Source organism: Varanus komodoensis, unplaced genomic scaffold, assembly GCF_004798865.1.
Source record: "Varanus komodoensis strain SLA01 unplaced genomic scaffold, ASM479886v1 scaffold2, whole genome shotgun sequence".
Classification (NCBI taxonomy): domain Eukaryota; kingdom Metazoa; phylum Chordata; class Lepidosauria; order Squamata; family Varanidae; genus Varanus; species Varanus komodoensis.
Window position 1 is genome coordinate 30570546 of NW_025335568.1, and position 27994 is coordinate 30598539.

The following is a 27994-nucleotide window of genomic DNA, read 5'->3' on the forward strand; positions in this document are numbered from 1 at the left end:
AAATAATTCTTCATAATTCAATGAAACTAAATCAGAAGTAAGTACACAGTCTAGACTAAAATGCCAATGAACTCAGGGTGCTTAACTCCTTGTAAATATAGATAGGATTGGGCCCACCTGCAGAAAACAACCCTAGCTGTGGGTCAGTTGATTGAATCAGCAAAGAGGAATTCAACCTTCTCATAAGGAACAAAACTGAGATACATTAATGAATTGATTAGTTCTGAAAAAAAAACATCTTCTCAACTGATAATGAAATCATCTGCCAGAACATTCCGGACAGATAAAAGGAAGCACTTCATTACACAACACATATTTAATGCACATAATTTATTTCCATAAGATGCAGCGATTTATTTATTGCATTTGTATTCTGCTTTTCCCTCAGGAAGCTCCAGGCAGGATTATAATAGTTTCTTTTTCTTCAACAACTTTATGGCATAGTTTAGGCTGAGCAGCAGTAGGCTACATAAATGTAGTGATGTATCTCTGAAGACCACGTCCTTCACAAGAATGGATGAGGGCTATTCGGTTATTTTTCTTCCCTGCGCTTTTGGGTTTCCCAGAGACGTAAGTGACTAAGGCTAGAAGAAACATATCCACCAGAGCTTTTCTTGCGCATTGAACAACTAACAAAGAAAATAAAACCAAAACATGTACAATCTCGACTCTAGAGGGCCTATCGCTTCAATATAAGCACAACTCGCTGGGCGCACGCGCCTCAATACGGCTAGGCTCATAAGAAGCCTATGGCGCAGGCGCAGGCGCAGGCCCCCGCGAGCAGGAACCTACCGTTCGCGACGCGATGACGTCAGACGCAGCCTTTCTGCGCGAAGCTGCAACGGCGCGATTATTCAAAATGGAGCCTCGGAAGGAGGGGGTTTCTCCCCGACCCCCGTAGCGGGGAGGGAGAAGCCTGTGGATTTGGCAGCGATATCCAGCGAGACGTAGAGCATCCGAACATGCGGTAGTGAAAATAAAGGAATAGAGTGACGCGGCAGGAGTGTGCACGGGTCTCGCCGCCGCCGCGATGGCGACCTGCATCGGCGAGAAGATTGAGGTGCGGAAACGGCCATTAGGCCACTGAGCGGGTAGAGGACTTAACCTTCCTGAGGGGGATTTTGGGCTCAACCATGTCTCAGTTGAGGGGGACAGGCCTTGCTGCTCTTCTAATTGGCCCCGTCCAGCCTGTCTTGACAGATGAGGCGGCGCACGGTGTTGTTGGGCGTAGCCCCGCCCTGCCCGTGATGCACACTGTAAATTTTACACAATGCGCTCTCCTTGCCAGCTTCCCTGCGTAGGATTCCCATTCTTTTCCCTTGGACCAGGACTTTCCTCCCACACAGATGAGAGCTAGGCACCGCCCAGCACGGGTCGGTGTCGCTTTCTTTGGCAGTGAGTCCCACTGTGTTTAAGGGCGTGTGCAGGCAGTCCTTGCCCTAAAATGTCTGAGGGCATAGCCCTCTAACCTAACCTAGTACTCTTCACACCTTGAAAACCCTTGAACTGACTTCTGAGTACACCTGCTTAGGATGGTGCTGTCGAATCTTCTCTACCATGGCTTTTTAACTTTAATGGCTTTCAGCCATTGCATAGCAGAAAGAACTTCAGCAGAAGCTTTTTATATTCTGGTGTTTGTATACTTGTTGACTTACACATTTCAGTATGCCAAATAAAATTCATGTCAAAAATAGGGCTTTGGGGAGGAAAACTTGTATCAGATCTCCTAGCTAAACCGCTGTGTATATGTGCATACTATTGACCTGTCTGATATTGCTCATCAAATCCACACATATATATGGTGCCTTATAGGGGCCAAGTGGCAGTCTTATGAAAATCATTGCTGCTGCAGACTCCATATAGCCTTAAGTCCTGCACTTTAAGCCTGAAGTATTTAAAGTTGTAAAACCATCTACAATTATTTTACTATTCTCTGGATATGTATGAGGTTGAAATATAAATTCTACTGAATTTATAGACCCAGAGAATAGTAGCTAATCTGGGCTACATAACAAGGTATAGCAAGGTTTACCAAGGATGACTTGGATCACACCCCCATCCCGTTTTTTTATGCCCGTATTGGGCTTATTTTCTCTTGTTATGTTTCTCTCCCTGAAAGCAGAGTATGCTTTCTTTGACAGGCATCTGAAAGAAAAGTTGACTGATGCAACAACAGAACCTTCCACAAAAACTAACAGCAAATTTGGAAAAAAAAATTCTAAACTGCTTGCTTGAAGAAATGGCTCTTTTCAAGCCTATGCTGAGGACTTTTTCCCTTTTTTCTATTGTATAATGGAGTGTGTGCAAGAAAAAGATCCTGCGCTGTTACCACAGGATCTTCCTGTGAAAGATCCTGTGGTATTATTGTGGAACAACTGTTTTTCTGTTGTTAATATTAACCTTGGTAAGGCTCATCTGTCTAGTCTGTAATTCTAGAAGCCAGTTGCAGATCTGCCTGGCAGATTCTCATTTAAAATAGGAAATTACTATATTATAACTAGTATATAGTTAATTACCAGTATATAGTAAAATAGTATATAGTAAATCACTGCAATAACTTAGTGGTTTAATATGCCTGTAGAAACCAGTAAGAAAGTTTTGCACCATTGCAAAATTCCACAGCATTGTTATTTTGTTTGCAAAGTCCAGAGAAAAGGGCTACAAGTGGAAACTGGCTGTTGATTGCACTATGGGAAAGCTTTGTTGCATTCAGTATCCTACTGGGTGCCATACTGGGTTTGAAACATCTGATTTCCCAGACTGTGAGAGCACCTTCCTAAGTGTGCATTTATGTAGACTTAGCTCCTGAATTTTATGACCAAATAGGATACTGAGTATTTTGAGTTATGAAATGGTATGCTCACTTCATGTGAGCATATTCCAGTGAAGTTAGTGGGGCTTACTTCTGAATAGACATATTGAATTGTTTTATAATTCCTGTAAACCTTCCTGGGAATAAATGTTACTAAATTCTATGGGCCTATGTGGCTGCAGTCCTGTGCATGTTTACTGTTAAATAAGACCTATTGAACTTAAAGGACTTTCAAAATAGACATGCACAGAATCAAGCAGTAGTACAAAAGTGTGGATGTTGTTGGGCTCCAGTTCTTTGTGTTAATTATGATTTAATGTTATCCTCAGTTTTTTTGGGGGGGGTGGGGAAGATGGAATTTAAAACAAACACATATGCTGAAAGATCTGAAATGGAAAACAACTCTTCAGTGACTCAGGTTTAATATTTAATATTTGAGTTGCTGGTAATAACCTATAAAGCCCTAAAAGGCTTGGGTCCTGGATACATGAAGGAACACCTTCTTCCCTATGTGCCCTCCCGCATCTTGAGATCTGAGGTGAAGGTTCTGCTTCAGGAACCCTCCTTGAAGATTTGGAGGGTGACTACCTGGAGGAGCGCCTTCTCTGAGGTGACACTATGGAATACGCTCCCCAGAGAGGTTCTCCTGTCACTGACGTATTCTCTTCAGCATCACGCAAAAGAAAACCTTTTTATTTTCCTGTCATTTTAACATTTAATTGGTTTTATCTTTGATTTTATCATTAATTATCGGATGCAGTGTGTTGATTGTTGATTTGATTTTGTTTTTTGTAAGCCATCTAGAGATTCTAGTATTAGATGGCATATAAAAACTTTGAATAAATATGAAATTGTTTGGTTTTAAAGCAGTTATACTTTATTTCCTGCCATTTGACTTTCCATTAACAATTCTTTTGGAGGCAGTCTTATAGCCAAATAAGAAAAGTAAAGATATGAGTAACTTGTCTGAAAAAAACCAAATAAACCCTGAATGGGAATATTAGTATTAAAAAAAGTATTTGCAACTGCAGTGGAATTTTGGAAATCTTACCATCACTTTTCGAATATGGCCTTAGGTCTGTTGGTAGTCAATTTTTACTTGCAAGATCATGCACACTGATGCCACTTTCCTACCAAGCAAAATTCTGACAATTGTATGGTGATGCTTTGAAGTGCATCAGCCACAGACTGTTAATAGTGAAGTCATCTCCTTATTTCTTCATATGGCTGTTAGTCAGATTTTTCTGTGCAGAAGTTAGGTATGTGTGTTACAAGATGACTTGGAATGTCTTCTTACTAGATCTTTTGATGTGACAGATGGTTGTGTAGGCCTTGTAACTTAACGTTCTAGGTGTGTGTTCTTGATGTGAATGTGGGATAGCTCTTGTCGGTTTTCCCAAAGTCACTCTAGGGCAGGAGGATTTTAAAGAATTGTTGATAATTTCATTAAGAAAAGGAAGCTTGAGTAAAAGAAATAAACAAGCCCCAAAGAATGAAGAAATATTAATTATATGTTCTGGCTTATACTATATTCAAGTTGCCCTATGCATAACTCTTAAATATTTTCTAACCCACTTTGGTTACTAGAATTTTGTATGAGCTATAATTTAAAGTCTATACAAGTGTAATATAATGGATAAACCCAAGGTACTTCCATAACCCTTCTGCCTCTCCACACAAGGACATAATCTTAATTTTTTTTTTGCAAAATACTCAGTTTTTGTCGGAACCTACAGTTTGTTCAAAATGTGAACAGAATATTTATATTCATATATAAATGCTTATATACTGGGCATGTATCAGCTGTTCCAGATTATCCACGTTTCTTGAAGTGAGGGGAAAGCCTTTGTAGGCAGCCTCTGTAGACCACCCCGTCTGCTCGGAAGCGCATTTCACTCCGCTCAGTGGGGTTTGCCAGAGAGTGGGAACAGGGTTACCGTTTTTGGGGCGGTAGGTTCCGGCGGCAACAGCGGCATTGCCCGCGGGATTCTGCAGTGGGGGGTGGGAGGGGCGTCCGCTTTGGCGTCCTTCGGGAGTATTTCCTTGGCTGCTGCTATGGCAGCGGCTGATGGAAGCTGCGTCTCCCATGGGAGCGGGAGAAAGGGCGGCAAGACTTGCAATCGGCTCGCGCCGTGGGTGGCTGCGGGCTCCACAGTGGGTGCGAGTCCCTGGCAGAATGCCGCAGTGGCTTCTCAGTCTCCTGCTCTCTCCCCTGCCGTGCGACGGCACATCCTCCGCCGGCATGTCCCAGTGCTTGCCCTGGGAGAGCTCCATTCAGGTAAAGCTGGAGCGCTGTTCGCCCCTGCTGAGGAGCGGCTCGTTTCTCTGCGTTTGAGCGTGCGCGGTTTCTGTGAGCAGGCGTGCCTCAAGCCCGGTAAACGGCTAAAAGGTTTCCCCCAGACCTGGGACAGGAGAGGGGGGAAGGATGGGGGCTGACCCGCGCAACGAGGTGCAGGTGGATTAAGCTGAAGCACGTGTTTCCCACACTCTGAAGAAGTCAGGAACTGTCCTAAGTAGCAAGCAGTCCATGCATTTCACGGGCGCTTTTTATCTATTTGCTGCCTTTGCGCTGTCCTAGTTCGCTTTCCTGGGCTCTTATGCCTACACTAGGGCAGAGGAATGGAGCGTTTCCGAGCATACTTTTAGATTGCTTATGGAGCTAATGACCAAGAGTCTCACAGAGACAAAGTTGTGAAAGGAGCGAAAAATGTATAAGGATTGCTAGGGGGCAGTTGGAGTATGTGAAAAAATTGTCCATGGAACAAACAGGATCTATTGTTAATGCAGCTGTTTTGGAAGTGGGAGAGAGAGGCCTGGCAAATTTGCTTGCTTCTTCTTTAACAAACCTACTGCAACAGAAGATAGAAGTAATTATTTTCCCCTATCTGATAATGTATTTCAAATCAGCCTCACAATTTTTGATTTAAATTTTTTTCTTTGATATTTCTTCTTGCTTTGGAGCAGGGATTAAGGTATTTAAATCCCAAGGAAAAAAAGGATTTGAACAGGTAGGATTTTCATACCTCATATCTACAAACATCTACCACATAATGGATAGCTTGAGTTGGACTGATGCTTATCTATGGAAACAATGTGAGATGGTAACAGCAGTAACCCTACCCCTCTCCTTCTTTCTCAGGATTTCAAGGTGGGGAACCTTCTGGGGAAGGGCTCCTTTGCAGGAGTCTACAGAGCAATATCCCTGAAAACAGGCCTAGAAGTGGCTATCAAAATGGTAAGTGGTTATTAAATTGGTGACTTCCATAATTATGAAGCTAGTAGGCAAGGCAAAGTAGTAGTATGCCAAGCTACTGGAGAGAAAGGGATGAGACCTAGCCACACGTCTTCATGCTCAATAAATAAGTTAACATCATGCTGCAGTGCCAGACCGTTCTGTTGCATCTGCTTTGGTCACCAGGTAGTAGTTTACCTGGCAATTTGCATCCCAGGTTGGAGAGACTATTTTCTAACCTCCGTATTGCTCAATCCTTTTCACATATTTAATTGTAAGAAAAGTATTCAGCCCTACTGACACTTGACTTTTGAAAGTCCCAGTGCTGCAAACTACTTACTATAAATGAATCTGAGGGCTTCCCCATAAAAGAGTGCTTAATTTAGGATACATTTCAAGGTCAGGACTGTTCATATACTGAAATAAGAGGGGTTCTTTTGTACACTATAGTAAATGTGTTTGCCTTTTAAAAAACAGAAAGCACCATGGAAAGGGAAACTTATGTGGAGGAAATAGGAGACTTAGCATTTATGGATCTAGGAATCCCCCAGATTCCTTATTTTTCAGAGGTAGTGCGGCCCTATCTAGGACAGGCAATGAGCATATCTCCCAGATTTGGGAAGCACTACCCACAGGGCTTCTGTTTTGTCAGGGTTCAGCATTAGTTTATTGGTCATCATCCAACCTGTCACCGATCTAGGACTTGTACAACCTTTCCTGATTCAGTTATTATAGGGAGATAATGCTGTGTGTCATCAGCATATCAATGACATTTGGCTCCAAATCCTTTAATGTCTGCTTCTGGCAACTTAATGTAGATAATAACACTGGAGATGGAATGGTACCCTGTGGAGTTCCATCCTCTAATGCCAGGGATCCAGGGAATAGTATCTCAGTATTATTCTTTGAAATTAACCCTGCAGGTAAGACTGGAACCACTGTAGCACAGTGTTTCCACTACCTAACTGACAGAGCCAGTCCAGGATACCTTGATAGATGGTATCAGAAGCCAATGAGAAATTGAGTAAAATTAACAGGGTCATACTTCCCCATCCTTCTCCCAGTAAAGTTCATCCATCAGGGCAGCCAAGACTGATTCAGTTCCATAGCCAGGTCAAACCCAAGACTGAAATGCGTCTATGTTTTCATAGAATTTCTTAGGTATACAGAAGAATATTTACTTTCCAATCCTAAACATGCTTACCTGGAGGTATGTGCCATTTCATTTCATGGGATTTCCATTCTAGTAACTCTGCTTGGGATTATGGAGTAACATGTTCAAAGTGACTAATAACTGACAACAGAAAGCAGGCTGTACTTCAAATAATGTCATTAAGGTACACTCTAGTGTTAAACATGAGTGTTTGCTGGTACTATTCTGAACACTTGATCAATTTAGGGGATAATTTTGTGTATATTTAGACAGAAAAGTCCAATAACTTGTGGCATACCTCAGTCAGTCATGCATAGGATTGGACTCTTAAATTGTAAGAGAAAAATATTATTTTTACATGTGGGTATGAGCTTAAAGGGAGAATCTGATTTTTTTTCAGATTGATAAAAAGGCCATGCACAAAGTTGGAATGGTTCAGAGAGTTCAAAACGAAGTGAAGATACATTGTCAACTAAAACATCCTTCTGTACTTGAGGTAAGAATTTATACAAAGAATTTGAAATGTTTGTAACTAGACTTTAATCTATTTTAACAATTATTTTTTCTTTCTTAGCTGTATAACTACTTTGAAGATAGTAACTATGTGTACCTGATATTAGAGATGTGCCATAATGGAGAAATGAGCAGATATTTAAAGAACAGAAAAAACCGTTTCTCTGAAGAAGAAGGTAGGGTTGAAATATGCTTATTTTGCCTCAGCATTTTGAATAATAGATTGGGATGCAGAAAACTATGTCATGGCCATGCAGTGGCAGAGATATAGCCAGGGGACTCCTTTTTCCCTTTGAACAGTGGATTTCCATGTCTGTATACACTGTGTTTGAAAGTAACAGTTGCTTTAAAAACTGGGAAGCTGCTAATTGAAAGAACAATCCCAAAGTTAACTTTGACAAGTGGAGTTCATTGAGAAGTGCTTTAGATCCTGGCATTATAGTTTTGGTGATTGTTAATATGACCTGTAAAAGACATTATGCTGCTATAGGGGTATTAAATGCATTAAGGTTAATGTATGTGAAACTCATTGAAACATGGAAGAGAATAAAGTGCAGAAATATTGATAAACCATGTGAACAGTGTAGGAATCTGATATAAATGAAAAGCTGATTTAAAATAGCCTAGCTATTGATATATGGGGTTTGTATATTGAGCATGTATTAAAAGGGTATTAAACCTTCAATTGATTCAATGCAATTTTGGATGGAAGGGGGCATTCCTGAAAGAGCAGAAACTCAGTAGTAGAAGTAAAGAAGAACAAAGAAATGAAGGAATAAATATTATATAGCCATGGAGGGGTGTACTAATTGTTTTATATATAGTTTTTGGTATCTTGTGTTTTTTCTTTTATTTGTATTATGTATTTTACATTTGTACTCTTTCATAATAGTTTATTTTTAATAAAATTTAAAAATAAAAGGAACAAATAACCCTAACCTTAACCTAAAGTGTTAATGGGGCTCTGAAATAAGTAAACCTGTAACCCTTAAATCAGAAATTATTTCTTGCCTATGTTTTTTTGTTAGCAAATGAGATTACCAGTACTGTGAAAGTCTTGTAGGTGAAGTTAGAGGGAAGTATTACAATAAATTTATTTGCATACCAGAGGTATTTTTAAATGGTATGTAAGTTTTAGTTTGAGGAATAGTTCTGAACTGCAACCCTGGCTGTGTTGCACAGAATTAAGCAGGATTCCAAAGTATCCTGGTTTATCATAAATGAATTCATTCACCTAGTCTCTTTGCTTTTAATTAGTTTGTCCCACTAGCATGACTAATTAAACAAGTCTGGAAAGGTTTGTTTAAGTTACTGTCTGAATTGGGGATGTCATTTCCATTACAAGCCAGTATACATAAACTAAGAACAAACTGGTTTGTGATCCTGGCTTGTAAATGGAGTGACAAACCAGGATCATCTTTTGAGATGGCATGCTAAACAAACTGTTCCTGTTTAGCTGGTCATAATAGCAGGAAAAGCCAAGAGGGCGCAAACATACTGATCACACCAGCATGCAGCTTGTTCGTGATAATCAAGGATTATTTGTTTCCTGCAAATGCAAGCAATCTTTCATTGAATATCTTAGGGCACAATCCTATGCTCATTTTAAGTACCTTTAAATATAAGACATATGCTTGGCAAACAAGGTCAAAGTCATGATAACAAATACCTTTTTAATGCTGGTCCCTTTTTATTCTTTGTAGTTCGGCACTTCATGCATCAGATTATTACAGGAATGCTGTATCTTCACTCTCATGGAATATTACACCGAGACCTCACACTTTCTAATCTCTTACTCACCAACAATATGAACATCAAGATTGCTGATTTTGGACTTGCAACTCAGCTGAAAATGCCTTATGAGAAACATTATACAATGTGTGGGACTCCTAATTACATTTCTCCAGAAATAGCCACAAGAAGTGCACATGGACTTGAATCTGACGTTTGGTCTTTGGGGTGTATGTTTTTTACTCTTCTGGCTGGAAAGCCTCCTTTTGATACTGATACAGTAAAGAACACCTTAAACAAAGTGGTTTTGGCAGATTATGAAATGCCAATGTTTTTGTCAGAAGAAGCTCAAGATCTTATTTGCCAATTACTTCGCAAAAATCCAGCAGATCGTTTAAGCCTTTCATCAGTATTGGATCATCCCTTTATGTCTAAGTGTAAGTTAGCAAGAACTAAAGGTTTGGGAAATGTAGAAGATTCTATAGATAGTGGAAATTCCACCATTTCTACAGCTTTTACCCTCTCTCCCAGTGTCAGTACAAGTGGCTGCTTAAAAGAAAAGAAAAGACTTTTAGTAGGGCAGCCACTTCCCAACAAAATGACAATTGTTCCTAAAAATAAGAACTCTAGTGATACCTCCTCTGGGTATGGAAGTAGTTCTCATAACAACTGGGAACTTCCAGCAAAAGAAGTTGGCAATATTGGTAGGGGAAGAGCAATGTTGATTGAAGAAAGACCACATTCACGCTATCTCAGGAGGGCACACTCCTCTGAAAGATCGGGCACATCCCATAGTCAGAGTCAAGGAGTACCAAGTCACGTGGAGAGATGCCATTCTATGGAAACCCTTTCAAAACCTGGAGGACTAATGGAAAACTTGAAGGATTTTTCACCTGCAAATAGTCATGGTGATATTCCTTCTGTATTTAAGGACAAAGTTGCCACTAGGACCGATTTAATGGAAAAATGTATTTCTCCGCCTGTTGAAAATCAAACTTGGTAAGAATCTATCTCTTACAGTTGAATTCGAAAGCTGTATCATGACACTGGGGTCCTAATTATGTAATAACCTTGTTTGGATATAATGTTAAAATCTACAGTTCAGTGTTACCTCAGGTTCATCAACTTCCAACCCCTTTCTCTTTTAATGCAGCTGTGAGATGAAAAGGTTCAGTTCTGGTTTTAACCAATTGTTTAGCTTATGCCCAGATTGAGACAAATAATGGTTACTGCTTAACTTGTTTAAGGTGTTTTTGGTAGCTTAAAATATTAAGAGTATTTCTGATTTCTGTATGTTATGGTGGTGATACAGTTGTGTTATGAAGCAGATATATTGTATGCTAATAGTCAATATTTGTATCTGTTTCTGTGAAGCATACTTATTTTTTTTTGTCTTTAGTTTGAATTATCTCTGTCCCATGAAACCCAGCAGTGGGTTATTAGAACCAAAGTCCCAAGTTAAAACAATGCAGCAGTGGCTTGGAAATATGCAGCAAAATGGTATGTATGTATTTAATCTGAGTATTTTAGAGTCTGGATGGAGACATTGGTTCTCTCTAAAAGAGACCATTCTTACAAGCAAAAATGTCATAAGTATTTTATGTTCTTCCAAAGTCAAAGAAAAGTAAAGATCTGTCTTTTCAGGATATTTCATGTGGACAGAAATCTACTGACACAGTATTATGGAATTTGGAGTGGTTGGGTGAAGGCACAATCCATTTGTAGGAAAGTTTACTGTTCTGGAACTTAAATAATTTCATTTTGGAGTTGTTCCTGATGGAGGCTTGCAATAATTCAAGGTTGGGTTGGCTTAGCATATATGTAAGTGTAGTCTACATTTAATATGGGAGTTGGATAAGCAAAAGAGTTGCACCCAGTGGGATAGACTGTAGACACATGTACCCTGCAGCATTCCCAACCCTTTTCTTTAATCCATATAATCTGTTACAAAATAGAAAGCCCGTTTTGCCATCAAATGTACATGGAGATGAAGCTAAACTTTTGGTCAGTTGTATTTGTTCATTCAATGTGCTAGTATTCAGGTATTTGATTTTATGTGCACACATTAAAGGTGTTATAGATGTAAACAGTGAAATAGTCATGTGGAAAGTGGCTATTTTCTTAGGAATAATTGTATATAACATGGCTTATGCCATTTTGAGTTGCTACAGCTGAGAAACAAACAGATGCTCCTGTGTTCTCCTTTGCTGAAGGCATTTTGATTAAAACACATTGTGCTAGTTCACAGGACAGCTAATTATGGGTCAGTTTGCTCTTGATGAGCTTGGTGATGCTGGCTGCCATTGTGAATATGCAGCTCCTGACTGGGGGTTGTTGTGCTGTGTGAGTCCACTTGGTCTTGGTTATTTGAGGGCTAAACAACCATTGCATAATCCATAGTCTGTTTTGGAATTATGAGAGCATGCTTTCATTAGCTTACTCCTGCTGGTTAGATTCACACAACACAATGACCTGGTCCAGTGTGTGGGGAGGTTGCTGATTCATAATGGGGGCCAGCACATGCCACAGCTCCTCTGCAAGCCACAGTGGGCTCCCATGTCATCTGAATGAAGTCACACTTTTTTTAGCTTGTTAGAATTTTCATTTGCTAAGTTGCTTCAGGTTCATCTGCCCTTTAAGGGCACAATTGTTATGAGAAGACATTGGCCCATTTCACATTATCAGAATGACTCCAATGCCTTGTTTAAGGCAGTGTGTACTGGCCAGCACTTTGCATATTGAGCCCCTTGCTGAGTTTTTATGTGTTGCCAACCTGTTTGGCAGTGTGAGCTTAAGTGGACTCCTGGGGACGGTGAAGGACAGGAAGGCCTGGAGGAATGTTGTCCATGGGGTTGCGATGGGTCAGACGGGACTTCGCAACTAACAACAACAAACCTGCTTGGCACAGATTATACAATGACTCTTTTGTTTTAACATAATGCTCCTGTGTTTGAAATAAAGCAACATAGACCTCCCTAGTAAGATTCCTATTATAAAGCTAAATAGTTAATATGCTATTTATTATCTGCTATAGAAAGAAAACTTTAGAACAGAATACGTTCTTAATAGCTTTTGATATTTTTGGGATGCTAATTTATAATAAGAGACCTAAATTGTCATGTTTCAGAAAATTCACTTTTCTGAAAGTAGTAAGATCTCTTTTAAAACAAACTATTTGTGTAGAGATGTAAAGGATGAAAATAGTAGTTGAATATTAGCACTGCTGCAGAAAGGAAGAGGGAAAGAAGATTAACAGGAACAGAAGGGAAGGAGGAGCTTCCTTTCCACCTGCATCATATTACATCATGTACTGAAAGAATACAGCATACAGCTGTAATTTAACCTAGGACTACTTAAATCTCCTTGGACACTTCCTTTGTTTTGATTAATCAAGAAAGCCTCAGAGAATTGTAACTATAGAGTATAGTTGGGATTATCTGAATCCTCAGACGATTTTCTTTTTTATTGCCTCTGTCCTTTGACAGAAGGGCTGAATGTGATAATTCATACTTTACCAATACAGCACTGCTGTTTCATACATCCCCAAATGCTTTATTTTATCACTCCCAATCCATCTGTTTATATTGAGAACAAGAACTGATTATATAATGCTTAGAAGAAAACACAATGACTTTATCTACTTTATGTAGATAGCAAACTTATACAAGGAGAGAACCAAAGTTCCAGTACATATTTACAGATTTCGTTGCCATTGTCTTTGAAATTATTCAGAAAAAATAAAGTTATGATGCAAAACCTAGTTTATGAAATATACAGTTATAAATATTGATTTTTCAAAAGGAATTGAGGTTCAGGAAACACTTTCAATTTATTGAATTCTTCACATCTGCCATGCTACTTGAGTCACAGAAGGATTAACTAAATAGCCTTATCTGTCTTAGAAATGAAATGTTTTTCTGTTCTGTAAGAATTAGGAAGAAACTTGTAATGCATATTCTGAATATTTGCTGCTTCAGCTCAGATGTCAAAACCTTCATGTAACACACATGGAGATTTTCAGTTCCATTTTGGTGTACCTCAAGAGACACGGAAAAATGCATGGAATGGCTTAAAAGGCAATGGGTCGCCTGATAATTCACAATCAACCTCAGTGCCACTGAACACAAAGAAATACACCACTGGACTTCCATATAAAACTGAGAAGACTTTGCCAGAACCTGCATTTGGTCTCCACTTGGTACCTGAAGTCAGAATAAACAGAGGCAAGGAGCTACAACATGAACACCCAAAACCAGCACTGCGAAGTATTGTAGCTCCTCTAAGTGCTCATCGGCTAAAACCTATCAGACAGAAAACAAAAAATGCAGTGGTATGTATCATATAATAACTGCAAATGTATCACAGTACAAATGAAATTTATAAAAATGATTATTTTTTAAATAGTTGGAATTTGAATTAATTTGCATGATTAACATCTTTCTCTACTAGCACCCTGACTCTAAACCTTCGCAAACTGTATAATCAGCAAAAACTGTAACATTTTTCAAACAGCAAGCTCCAATAGTTCCCCAAAAGGGGATTCTGGCCCAGACTCTCATGAGAAATCATGTGGGTAATTCATTTTCTAACAATTACGTGAGAACTAGTAGGCTCTACCTTGCTTTCTGGGAATAAGAATGGACTTTGCTGCCTCAGGTTAAGGCAGTGCTTACATCAATACAGTTTAAAGTAGTGCACAGGTTCACACTTGTTTATAGGATAGTTGTTCTGTGAAGAAGATAATGTGACTGTCAAGGCAAGCCCTGAAGGTTATGTCTGTAGCAGCAGTGATGTTGCAAGTTGTGCTTTAGAACATTTTTGCTTTTAGTAACCAGTCCTGTACCAAACTTCTGATTAGATCACTCCCTTGAGAAGCTTTAATGAATTGTTCAGTAAGTTGTCTAGTGTAATAAAGGTAGTTGACCCTTTGTTTTCATAAAGAGGTAGAGGAAATAATAATATTGGCTTTTGAGCCATATTCTACTGGGAACTATGTAAGCTGTTAGTTAACTAACATAGGAACTATGTGTAAATGTGTGTGTTTCTTATAGCAACATCAAACAAGACTATTTGATTCAATTACTGCACTCAGATGTCATCTTGCCAGTTTTTCATTTGTAATAGTACAGTTCTTCCCATGGTGCTCATTTATTTTTAATCCTCTCATTCTCTTTTGTCTTTTCCTTGAGCCTTCATCCCCAATATTTATAAATCTGGTAGGGTTTGAACATTCTGATTGGGTGCCTCAAATCCTCATCTGTCTAGCAGAAATTCACTGTGAAAAGGGTATCTCTGTTCAGGTTGACAGTACTTACTAGAAGCATAAAAACAGACTTTGGGCTGCACTACAGTATTTTGATTAATTTTGCTGTAAATTTGGGGGAAAAAGAACTGGATTGCTACAGAGTATTGCTTTTGAAATCCCTTTGTCTAGACTGTGTTCTGTTTCAACATATATTCTAGGTGAGTATTCTAGATACAGGAGAAGTGTGTATGGAATTTTTAAAAGAATATAATTCACAAGAATTTGTAAAAGAAGTTCTGAAGATTTCATGTGATGGAAGTGGGGTGAGTAGTCATTTATATTTTTTTAAACTTGAATGGTAATATTGAAAGAATGTGTTTATGCTTATTACCCAATTGTATAGACCAAGGTGCTATGGGAAACTTGCTTTTCCTAGGAAGTTAAGCAGACTTTTTCAGTGTATAATATGTATGGTTTAAAATTACTATATGGTTCCTTTTATGTTAAATGCCAGTGTGTTTTTACAGGTATGAACAACTGATTTGTTAAACCTGGCTTTGCCAGCTTAGTACCTCTAGATGTTTTGGACTACAACTCCAGGCATTTCTTACAGTTGGCCATGCTTCCAGGGGCTCATGGAAATTGAAGTTCAAAATACCTAGAGGACACCACTTATGGAAGGCTGTGTTACACTCCTTTAAGCTATGCCCTGTTCAGTGAACAGCAACTGCCCTAATTAATCAGTTCAGTCTTAAATCTTTTGAATCTGTACATGTGAAAACTGAAAGTAATCTTGATTTCTGAGGATAGCAAGTTCTTTCTCTGAAAATGGAGAGGACTGATCACATGTGGCACTTTTAATTTACAGTAGCTTTACTTGCATAACCACTGGTTTACTTTTTGAGAACACAACATTGAGCATATAACTCTTGGCTATGACAATATTTTTCTGTATATTAAGGTCACAATTTACCACCCAAATGAAGGGCGAGGCATTCCTTTTAATGATAGACCACCATTACCACCTCCTGAAGACTTAAATGTGTATGGTTTCAATGACCTACCAGGTAAGCTACTTCTTGTGAGCCCATTAAGAAACAAGCATGTTGACACAAGAGTACGCAACAGTTGTTATTGAGGGCTGCATTGCCTTGGAGGGTTTGATTTCAGTTGCTGCAGCCTGATGATGTGGACAAGGGGCTTGGAGCAATGCAACCAATATGTGCCCTCTTGATTCTTGCCTAATAAAAGCTAGCAAAGGCTGCATTGCTTGGTGGGACCAGAGAGTGGTAAACATATCATGAAGGGGTGGTTCCAGTCATCTTTTATCATCTTCAACTGGTATATCAGCTATGGCATGGGTCCTCAAATGATGGCTTTTCTTTGGATTGTTACAAATAATTATACATGTGATTCTAATATGTGAAAACTTACCGTATGGATTTTGTTCTAGTAATAATTTCAAATATTTTTTCTTTGCCATCAGAGACCACAAAGAACAACATGCCTTTACAATGACAGAGCATAGGAATTTTAAATTAATAATTCAGAATTGCTGAACAATTATTATTGTTAATCTTAACCTTCTTAAAAGAAATAGCTGAAGCCATTATGGGGCTATGGAAATTATATAGTGGCTATGAAATAAAATATTCAAGTTATTGAAATCCTGGTACTTCAGTACCACATAGGCATATCATGCAAATGCATTTCTTGGTATCCTAAGTTTGAACATTAAAACTGAAAGAATATTCTATCTCTCCACTCACTCATTCACTCACTCTGAAGTGCTTGAAAAACCATGCTATTCATTAAAGGATATTGCTTAATCCTATCAGTTTAACTGATAAGCTTTCACTGAGTGGTTTTGCATGTTATGGCCCTTATTTAGAAACTGCGTCAGCCTCTGTTTAGCCGATGCTTCTAAATGTTTAAAAGGGTTCACTACAAACAACAGATTTTATGTACTGTGAGATCTCATGTAGTACATCATGTAGAGACTCAGCCTTGCTGCTCGCTCAGTTCTTTCTTGTATGAAAAAGTCCAGATTAATATGCTGTTATATTGCATTTGCAGAGCTTGAGTAACTGCTTTGTGATTCAAGTGGGCAGATTAAAATTGCGGATGCTCTGCTCATTGGCAGGTGGGGGACAGCAGAGAAAGACAAATTGATATCTGCTTTCAGGGAAACTTCCTCTACTTTTTGGCTTCTGTCAGGCATAAATTAAATTTAGTATTTAAAAGCATGATCTGTTTAAGCAGACAGGTTATTTGTACAACAGCAACTTACACTTAAATCCATTTTCATATTTCATATTTTAGAGAAATACTGGAAGAAGTATCAGTATGCTGCCAAATTTGTGCAGTTAGTTAGATCTAAAACTCCCAAAGTCACCTTCTATACAAGATATGCCAAGTGCATGTTGATGGAAAATTCTCCTCATGCAGATGTGGAAGTTTGTTTTTATGATGGTATGTATCCCTTACTGTTCTGTACTTTTCCCTTCAGCCATTAAACATGTATTAAATTATTAGTCATTTAGGCCACATTTCTATGATCATTCAATGTTGTCTGGGTGAGTGTGGGCAATAGGATTATTCAGAGCCTGAAGGCCAAGAAATCTCCTTCCTTCCAACAGTAGGTTGGAAAGAACCTCAGAGAGGTGGAAAGGGGACAGGGGAGTGAGGAGGGGAAAGGCTGGGCTGATGGTTTACTGATTCCTACCGTTCTGATTGCTCTCCTAATCCCCAGCCCTTGGATTAAATGCCTAGTGAGAGGCATACTGGTAACTTGTTGCCATACCTCACTCCATGCAATGGATGCAGATAAGCCTTGGAGTTCAGAGGCTTACATGTATCTAAATTAGAAAGCATTGGATTGTGCTTTAAATTTAAAAAAATATCCCAACTGCAAGATGTGGTAGCTCAAATCCCATCAGCCTAATGTATGAGGAAAGGGATCTTGGGGTAAAGGTAGACAGCTTGATGAAAATCTCGATCCAGTGCGCAGCTGCTGTGAAATTCCATGTTAGGCATAATAAGGAATGGAACAGAAAAATAGAACTTCCAAGATCATACCCTCCTTATACAACTGTTTGGGGTAGCCACATTTAGGCTATTGTGTACTGTTTTGGTTGCCTTACCTGAACAAGGGCACTATTGAGTTGGGAAAATTGCAGAGAAAGGCAGCTAAAATGATCAAGGGACTAGAGCAACTCCCTTACACAGAGAATAGTTAAACTATGGAATTCACTGGCATGGGAAGGGGTGATGGCTGCCAAGAGGGAGGCCTTTAAAAGGGGATTGGACCGATTCAGGGAGGAAAAGGCTATCATCTGCTACTAGCCTTGCTAGTTAGATGCTTCCTCCATTATCAGAGGGGGTATGCATGCACACACTAGTTGCTGAGAAGCTTGGGCAGTGGGAGGTCTGCTTGAGGGATGGTCTGATCTAGCATGGGTTCTTCTATGTTCTTAAGCTGTATGCAGTCTCTCATTATTAGAGGCAGTTTGAGTTGCCATTCTCCTTTTTTGCTGGTTAATTTCTCCTAGAAAGGGATTGCATTTTCCATGGCTATATAATCTGTTTTTTATAGGGGCAAAAATACACAAGTCAGCAGGGATAGTTCGTGTAATAGAAAAATCTGGAAAAGCCTACACAATAAAAGATAATGAAATTGGATTAGAGAAGGATGTACAGGTATATGTGGATCATGCAAATGAGGTAAATAATGTTTGAATCTTTTGTAATAGGGGTAATGCACAAAGTAGCTCATTCCAATTATTAAATTAGCAAACTAGATTCTCTTTCTCTGCATTGTCCAAGTACATGGTACGTTCTTACAAAATTGTGGGGTGGGGGAGAAATCAAGGAAATTTACTAATTATTGTTGAACACTGATTAGGCCCAACACTCTGTAATAGGAAATTAAAATGGTTTCCATATAGCCTGAAGTGCTTGATTCTGCCTGATCTTGGAAGGTAAGCAGGGTTGGGCCTGGTTGAAATTTGAAAATATTGTGACCCACCCAGAGAGCTTCAGCTACGGGTGGTATAGAAATGTAATAGTAGTAGTAGTAGTAGTAGTAATAATAATAATAATAATAATAATAATAATAATAATAATAATAAAAAGTGGTATAGAAATGTAATAGTAGTAGTAGTAGTAGTAATAATAATAAATAAATAAATAAATAAATAAATAAATAACTGTATCATTCATGTAAGTAAGCATCTTTATTCTCGGATTGTTTTCTTCTTTTAAAGGGGTCACGTTTAATATAAATTTATTTTTAATACAGGGACATCGCATTTGCCTTGCACTGGAATCTGCCATTTTGGCAGAAGAAAGAAGTGAAAGTGTTCCATTTTTCCCCATTATTGTTGGACGGTAATTAGTCTTTTTTGGGCTTTTTCAGATATACATGTTTTTCAACTTTTAATTTTTCACAAGGCAACTTCAGTTTGTGCCTATTTTCTTAATGGAACATTAAACCTATTAACATAATTTTCTTATTATCAGGAAACCAGGAAATCCTGAATCTCCAATGGTTTTGGTACACTCTCCTGCTTTACCAGACACAAGCCCTTCTTTGATGGATACCGCCTTGGTGAAAAAAGATAAAGCTGTCAGTTCGGAATCTGGAAGTCAGGCACCTAACATATATCCACCTGTAAGTAAACAAATGTGTTGATCAGATCTTCAGAGTTTAGAGCCATGGGCACCACCACAAGTTAGATGTGCCCTCTTCATCTGTGTATGTGCACATGAATTTGCACCATTTGTGTTACTGCCTGGCTCTTTGCTCCCTTTCCCCCTCTTCTGGCTCCCCTCTAACTTTTTTCTTCTGCTGTTTCTATCTCTACTCTCTGTCTCTCAGTTTTTCTTTCTTTTCTTTCCATGTGTCATCTCCCTAGTTCCACTCTCCTATTACTCTTCCCTCTTTATTTAACAATCTTTTCTTCCCATACCCCCTTCCTCTTTCATGTGCCTCCATCCTTTCCCCAAGCCCCTATTAAAGCCAATGGAGCAATTTATTAATTCATTTTAATGAACTGAACTTCATTTCAAAGTATCCCTTTTCATCCTGGCTGAAAATCAATTGGACAGGAAGTGTCCCACAGCAAGGACCTTGTTGCTCTAAGGGTCCTAAGGCTGGAGGCAGATATTGCTTGTCTCTGTGATTGGAGTTATAGCTCCATTCACTTGCGGGACGGGGAAGTAGCATGGCCTTAGCAGCACAGTGACATCTGCAAGTGCTGTACTGAAGACTTCTGGTCTAGATAATGTTATCATTTCATTCATAAAATTCAGTTTTTTTCCAAAATATAAAGTCACATCTAGGTATATATAGGAATCATATATGAAGAGATCATTCCGAAATACTAAAGTCTCTCAAGGGGTTATGACCCATGACTACAGTACTGTATTTCCATGGTTACCTTTCAGATGTTTCCATATGAAGGATCTACATTCACAGCAGCTACAACTGAATCAAAGGGTCCCTTTGGTCACCAAAATGATTGTGCTCCAAATTCAGCTCAACTGCTGAAGTCTGTCTTTGTAAAGAATGTTGGTTGGGCTTCTCAGGTGAGTTGACAATCAGTAACTACACAGAAAAGTCATAACCTTTTGAACAAAGAGATTGAAACATGTTGAGCTGTAATGCAGCAGTTGCTGCATTTATACTAAAGAGTAGTTGACAATATAGTTTGTTTCCAGCAGCTCTGTTCCTTGTACCTAGACTTTTTAAAAATCTGAATAACTGGCAGGTGAGACAGCTTGGTTGTTTTCTGTAGTTCAAACTGGAGTATGTCCACAATAGAAAAATTGGTAGAATCAATTTGTGGGAGAATGAATGTATTGAAGCTAAACAGTACTTCCTATGGTGCACCAATCCAATGCACATTGAGCTAAAATTCTGGTTTACATATACTAGACAAGTACCCTTGTGTATGATAGAGGCATACAGTAGGTTACATTCAGATTTTCCCTTCCTTTGTAGAAAGGCAACCTTTGGATGTAATCAGAATGCAGAACTATCAAGTAAGAGTTTAGAATTCTTGGCTTATGGTTTGCAATTCTGTTTCTTAAGACATAGATCTGAATCCAGAATCTTCCTTAAAAGGTTTTGTTCACCTTAAAAGAATGTGCCTCTGTCTGATTTAACATTCACCTCCACTGTACCCTAGAGTTCATCCCCTTCAGCAGGGTCTGTTGGCACTTTCTTAGCATTTGCATGGGCTGCCATGATAGGAATGAAATCTGCTTCTATAAGCGCAGTTGCTCATGCCTCAATCTGGACCCAATGCATAGCTTAGGCCCCAGGTCCAGAAATCACAATAGTGTATCTGCCACATGTAGCAATTTATAGAATATCTGTTCTATGTTGACCCTTTGTCATTATATCACTGTGCAGTTCCTTACCCATGCTTGAAGGAAATATTTCCGTTTGTGAAGTAATTAAAACAATTAATTAAAAAATTTCTTGCAGTTGACCAGTGGAGCAGTATGGGTGCAATTTAATGATGGATCCCAGTTGGTGGCTCAGGCTGGCATTTCCTTGATCATATATACATCTCCAACTGGCGACACTGTTAGGTGAGTGTTAAATCTTGATAGCACAACCACATACCTGTCATCTCAATTACAGGCCTAACTTTTAGTATCTGCACTGTAAGTTTCAGAAGCTGTGTAACCATAGTCAGTCTTGTGCTTCATAGCCTTTACTCTTGGTGGATACGCTGTGTCCTGGCAACACTCATTCTATCAAATTCAGAATGGGGGAGAAGAATAACCAAGCTGCACACAGTTAAAACTAATTGGGCAGTATATATTAAAAATGACATCCAGACTACAAACAATGCTTTTTAACTTGCTTCATCACTGAGCCTACTGGAAGACCATAGTGTCACTATTCAGATATTGACAAGTCCTGATAATCCATCTGCCTAAACTGTTAACCAAAGCCATTCAAGGGAGTCCCTAGACAGAGAGAACCTAGTGTTACCAATTAAAAACACTCTGTAGCCATTAACAGTATTTTTTCTACAAGAGAAAACGGGCAAAGTTGAGGGAAAACCAGAGGGTTATCAATTAAATACAAAGATGTATGCCCAGGCTCCCTATAATATGTGAATAAGGATGGTCCCAATAAAAACCTAATCTGGAAGCATTCCAGGTCAGTAGGAGAAAATTTTAACTCTGTGTCAGGACTATTACATCCACAAGAGAAGCTTGCATTTGAATAAATTGTTTTGTTTTTGTTTTTTTAGTTTTTCTAATCTGTCCACCACTAGCATCTCGGGACAGCTTACAATAAAAAACAAGTAGAATAGAAGAAAACAGCATAGCATGTGACAATTTGAAATAATAAAACCCCAGTTAAAATCAATTAAATATTAAAATGACAAGAAAATAAAAAGGTTTTCTTTTGCCTGATGCCGAAGAGAATACAACGTCGGTGACAGGTGAACCTCTCTGAGGAGCGTATTCCATAGTCAGGGTGCCACCACAGAGAAGGCTCTCCTCCATGTAGTCACCCTCCTAATCTTCAAGGAGGGCGCCCAAAGCAGGACCTCTGCCTCAGATCTCAAGGGGTGGGAGGGCACATAGGAAAGGTGTTCCTTCAGGTATCCTGGACCCAAGCAGTTTAGGGCTTTATAGGCCATCACCAGCACCTTAGATTAGGCCTGGACTCAGTGTAACTAATAAAGGACTGGCATTATATGTGAGGCCCTGCCAGTCCTCATTAACATCCTGGCAACTCTATTCTGAAACAATTGAAGTATTCAGACTGTTTTCAAGGGCAGCCCCAAGCAGAGCGTGTTACAATAATCCATCCGGGAAGTTACCAGAGTGTGGGTCACCATTACAAGGCAATGCTAATGTTAAAAGGCTGATGGTTTTCATTGGGACTTTGTTTGTATTTTTGTGTTACGTTTATTGCAAGGTTTGGTGAAATTTGGGGTAGCTAAAAAGGAAATGGAAACTGTGTGTACAGCTGACACAGTAAGTTGCATGAGTAAATGGTCACCTAATTTTATACCAAAGAAATATACTCTCAAGTTTGGATCACTCTAGCAGCAGTGAACTATAAATTCCACTTAGATATACTTCAAACAAAAATGTGTTCACATTTTCCCAAAGGTCCCTTAAAAAAGGCATGCACCAGTATTGAAGCTAGCTGGGATTCCTGTTTTAACCTAGGATCTCATGCTGTTTTTCTATTTATGTAGAACATACTTTGCCACTTTATTCAAAACTGTTCTCTCCTCTCCTGCAGCATATGTCCCAGAGTTCCCAGTAACTCTGGAAGTTTAAAAAAGCACAACCAAAGTTGGTTTGGATTATTACTGTTTGATATATTTGTTCTTGTAGGATTTTTTCACATCCAGAAACCATTCTAAAGTGGCATTTCTTATATGAATGTAGTAATAGTGTTTTTCTAAGATTCTGCTATCTAATTCTGTTGCATGCATAGACTTGTCATAATACCTATTTTCAAACTGGATCGGCCCCTTAAATGAAAACACAGATCAACCTCAATGAAATATAACCAGCTTCTAAACATTGTTTTCATGGAATCAGTGTAAATTGACACTATTCCACAATGTTAGAAATTGCTGAAATGAGTTCTTTCAACTACGGTGATTTTTTGAGCACTCTTATCTGAACTGTTTGCTAGGTTTGGAGAAAATGAGAATCTGCCAGAATACATCAAAGAGAAGTTGCATTGTTTATCTTCCATTCTGGCAATGTTTACCAATCCAGTTGATTCCCACTGACAAACTGCATATGAAGACTGAATCTTGGCATTAATGGGGAAATGCCTTACGTGAAGTAGAGCATCCTCAGCAAACTCAGACCTTTTTCCTAGCTGGAGTTAATGTATGATAAAGCTGCTGAGCTGAGCTTAGCTGAGCACTTGTATAAATTTTAAAAGCATGATCAGTCAAGGCAAAATTACTTACATTTTATGTAACAGATTATAGGAAATTAGTGTGACCACCAGTTCCTTTTCAGGAAGGGACCCTTGAATTGTACAGAAGTGTGTGTGTGTGTTCTCTTTCAGCTGTAACCAAGACTTACATCTCCACTACTGCTGTGTTTGTGTCTGTAAATACTTTGTATTTTACTTTCAGCTATATGTAAAGTGTATTGTTTTATAATTGTTTTATATTTTTGTAACTTTTTCTAATGAAATATCCCTGCAAGAGCTTTAAAAAATAAATGCAGTGGTAACTGTTTAGATCCCTTGCTTTATTTAACACAAATGCCTGGATATACTCTTCTAGGATACTGATACTAGTTTGAACAATAAAACTGCACTTCTGCAGTAACAATCGAAGTATTTGTACACTTCCGTACACCCTGGATTTTTGCTAATTGAGTAGAATAGGTTCAGTTCACATGTAATGCTATGTCATGGTTTGCTGTTACATGAATAAATCCTGTAGCTACAGCTATCTGCAACCTCTGCTTTTTAAGTGACACACTACACGCATGACACCGTTGGCTCACTGGGAGAAATTTAATAGCTGCAGAACCTTTATTAGGAGTAATGAAAATAGCAAAGCAATTAAATATTAGTTGCTATTTTGACATTTCCAGTGCTCCTAGTAATAGCCTTTTTGGACATTTACAACTTCTGCTTCCTAAAATAGAATTGTTGATCAGGACAAAGAGTGACTTGGTTTAGATGTGAGCTGCAATTAAGTATTTTCAAACTGGACATCTACACCAGCAGTCTTCACAATTTCTTGCACAAGCTTTTCTCCAGTTATTCCTCCTCCTAAGGGAAAGGATAGTTTTTCTCCTAGAGACTTAAATCAAACCATTAAGGTAAAAGTTTAGCAAAGAAACAGGTTTTTAGATGTTTATAGCTTTAGAGCTTATACTTGCAAATACAGACAGGTTAGTGTATCCAACTTGGAATGTGCTAGTTGGGACATCAGTTTGAATGAGCTGTAGCTTAAGCTGAGGAAAGGCTACATGCTTCCCAATCAAGGAGTCCTAGATGGAGACAATCTACCAGTGTTGCACATACTCTCCACCACCAAGGGATTGCTCCAAAGAAGAGGGGACTTTTACTCTACTACTAAGAAAGAGAGGAGATACAGAAACCCTTGAAATGAACCAACGTTCCTCACAACATCTCTTGAATCTTTCCTATGAAGCAAGCAGTTACAAAAAGAAGTCTGACTTTTTCCACAAGACATGTATTTATTTTATTTTTATACTGCCCAGAGGCTCTCTGGGCAGTTAACAAAATTTAAAAACATAAACAGGAAAAACAGGCACAAATATAAAAAATAAAGCATGTACAGAAACAAACTACCCTTTAAATAATTATTTGAGCCTGCCACAGTGCTTTCTATGCACATTTCCCATTGACCAGGCTGAGCCTTGTGATTTCATTTTCTTCCACATGCCCTTTATAATTCTCATTTACCTTTGTAAAATAACTTCACTTTATGAAGAAGGGTACTTACATTCTTTCCACTAACAGAGGATAGCTTCCAAGGTGTCCTTGCATTAACTAAAGGCTGTTTCATACCACACATAAACTGCATAAAAACCCTAAACCAAATCATTTTCTTCTGTTATTTGTTGTACTGAAGCACTTATAATACTGGGATGTATCCCACATTAGTGTAATTTGTCTATTTAAAAGGTCTAACAGGACTAACACTGGATACAACTCATTGGCTCGGCTGTTTCAGCATTTGTAGAACTGTAGTGATTTTTTTTTTTTTTTTGGCTTATGAAACTTTGAGGTAACTCTGAAAACTTTATCAGCAATGAAGAATGGTAGATTATGGTTTAAGTAACCCTCCTTACTACAATTATCCAGGAATAAAAAGAGATCAACTAGCCTCAAGTTTGTATAATGAAATCTAAATTACAGAAGCTATGGTCAATATTTAACAAGACAACATTCATGACAACGCAACTCAGTAAAGCAGTTATTTCTATATTTGTAAAAACTCACTGGTGCAGCTTAAGTGCTGCTTAGACTGTGTAGTTGAATTAGTAAGTGCATCAAAAGCGTGTGTCATCTGTTGGCTGGAGCTGTAAAGCAAATATATTCAGGGCCATTCAGCAGCAGCAAATAAGGAACATAGAAAGATGACATATAATAAATTATTGCCGATTACCCCTCTCAGAAGTCTCGCTACATAAATATTCAATTCACACAGACTGAAGACTAAAAATTAATCCTAAATGAACAATTTCCTTTGCATAAAATATTCTGCCTATGGATGAACACAAGAACATGCTAAAGGATACACGAACATTTTATTGCTTAGGTTGGATTTTACTAATTAATGGTAAAAATTATTCATTGACGTTTAGAAGAGGTAGTCTATTAATAAAAGTGCATATCACAAAACTTTTTCGACTTCGGTTTAAAAAAAAAAAAATAAGGCCTGATTCACAGAATCAAGGTGTTTTTTTTTTAAGTATACCAGTGCTACAGTAAATAGAATTAGGACTAATGCCTTCTCTTGAAACTTTATGTGCCAAACCCATTTTTTAAAAAGCCTTTTGTCATAAAGGCCTATCGCTTTCAGTATTTTATCAGTAGTATGCTAAACAAACTACTAAAAATTTAAGGAAAGGTGAGAGTACATGGAGGATAAGTTACATAATTGAATACAACAGTAGGATTGCACTGCATCATTATTGATCACATTTACCTTACTAGATTCCTTAATATTGTGGCACATAAACCCACATGAGATAGCTTTAAATCCCTTTTAAACCAGCTGATTTTCTCTATTTATGAAAATTAAATTTGTAATTATGTTGGCAGTCGAATCTTCTTCTTAACCTTTGTGAATCTGCTTTTTACAAGTTTACTTTTGTGATAAGTGGATTTATAGATACTTAATCAACAGTAATGATTTCAAGAATCAAGATCCTAAAGTCTTGGGGAGAGGACAGAGGAGGTGGCTTTCTGTAGACAGCAGCCCACAACATGCAGAAAATCATGGGAATGGTATGGGCCAGGGTGGACTTAGTGTGCTTATCCCCTGCTTTCCTTCCTCAAGTGTAGAGTTTACAAATAATAAGAATGGCTGATTAGGGCTGGATTCCCACAACCATCTTACCAAGTGTTCATACATGTAAGCACAGACATTCTGCAAGAGCCCTGATCCTTTCATGTCCTTTTCCCAGCCCACAGAAAGTAAGAACAAAGATTAGGACCCTTATATTGCATTTCTGCCTTCAGAAAAGTGCCATGAAGCCCTGTTCTTTCTGCTCCCCACAATTGTGCATTCCATCCCCACCCCTACCAAATTCTCTGATGGTAAAATTGCATGCCATTTTCATGTAGCTAGGGTTTTCCCCTTTTTCTCCTATGGATCAGGAGTCTAGTGTGGTACATGAGGGGTATCCATTTGCCTGTGATTTGTATTATAACTGGATGTCGTTTGGCAATGTAAACTGGAAGCGTGGAAGCCTGATCCAGATGGTAACCACAGCAGGCAGGGGGAAGGATTTGTCTCCCAACATGTCCCCTACAATCCCACTCTACCATGTTAGGCTCCCAATCTGTGAAGTACCATGTAATCTCACTTTACATAAGAAAAAACCCCTAATAACTTTTGAATGGTTACTCCAAGCACCATCAAAGCAAGACAGGCATATATTCTTGACACCTGAGTAACATGCATCAATAGTTTTCACCAAATTAGGAAAGAAATCTATAATATGCCAAGCCACAGCTTGGATAAGATGGACAAGTGTCCATTTTCATCCCCTTTTCAGTCGCTGTACAGTGGCAAATTTTCCTGGATCGGCATGAAATTTTACAGAACAGCTGGCCTCATTAGGTAGATCAGATGCCTAGCTACATGATTAGCTCAATTGATAATTGATAAACATTTATCAGCTTATATTAGTGGCTTTTGTTTTGTGCAACTCACCTTAATTAATGGGGCACTCCTGTAGCTCTTTCATACTACTATATAGAGTATATACATAGTAGTGCACTGGTCCGCAAATGGTCCTTAGATATTACCAATACCACACGCTGTTTGCAACAAAATAGAACTGATCAATAATTATCCACAGCTAAGAGTTCTCCTCTTGTAGCATCTCGTTTCTGACAGAAAATGCAACAAGTCTCTTGTACACCACTTCCAAGAGTAAGAGAGAAAGAACAACAATTCCACAGATTAGGCCAAATGCCCAGCGGGGTCCCAAGTGAGTATAGAGTTGGCTGACAAACACTGGGCCGAGTATACGTGCACCACTTCCACAGGCAGTTAGCCAGCCCATGTAGATACCCTAAAACAG

At 38.6% G+C, this 27994-nt stretch overlaps 2 protein-coding genes across 11 annotated transcripts in view; one reads left to right on the top strand and one right to left on the bottom strand.

Annotated features, from left to right (window-relative positions):
• Window positions 1–860: 860 nt before the first annotated feature.
• On the top strand, window positions 861–23974 carry PLK4 (polo like kinase 4). Its single transcript, XM_044428710.1, has 16 exons — window positions 861–1060; window positions 5952–6047; window positions 7598–7693; window positions 7772–7886; window positions 9414–10440; window positions 10841–10941; window positions 13419–13771; window positions 14905–15009; window positions 15648–15753; window positions 17009–17158; window positions 18282–18409; window positions 18987–19075; window positions 19208–19358; window positions 20135–20275; window positions 21180–21286; window positions 23373–23974. Exons 1-16 carry the CDS (start codon window positions 1031–1033, stop codon window positions 23470–23472), a joined length of 2895 nt encoding a protein of 964 aa, XP_044284645.1. The 5' UTR covers window positions 861–1030; the 3' UTR covers window positions 23473–23974.
• Window positions 13685–27994, bottom strand: part of MFSD8 (major facilitator superfamily domain containing 8) — a 28366-nt gene continuing 14056 nt past the window's right edge. For 4 of the 10 annotated variants that reach the window (XM_044428714.1, XM_044428711.1, XM_044428712.1 and 1 more), the window contains one exon: window positions 23914–27985. In XM_044428714.1, the coding sequence (XP_044284649.1) occupies window positions 27770–27985 (216 nt within the window). In that variant the 3' untranslated portion in view covers window positions 23914–27769. Of the gene's footprint in view, window positions 13743–19245; window positions 19357–20127; window positions 20315–21320; window positions 21452–23913; window positions 27986–27994 lie in introns of those variants that run through there. The other 6 variants (XR_006414563.1, XR_006414564.1, XR_006414566.1 and 3 more) reach the window with 6 other exon arrangements.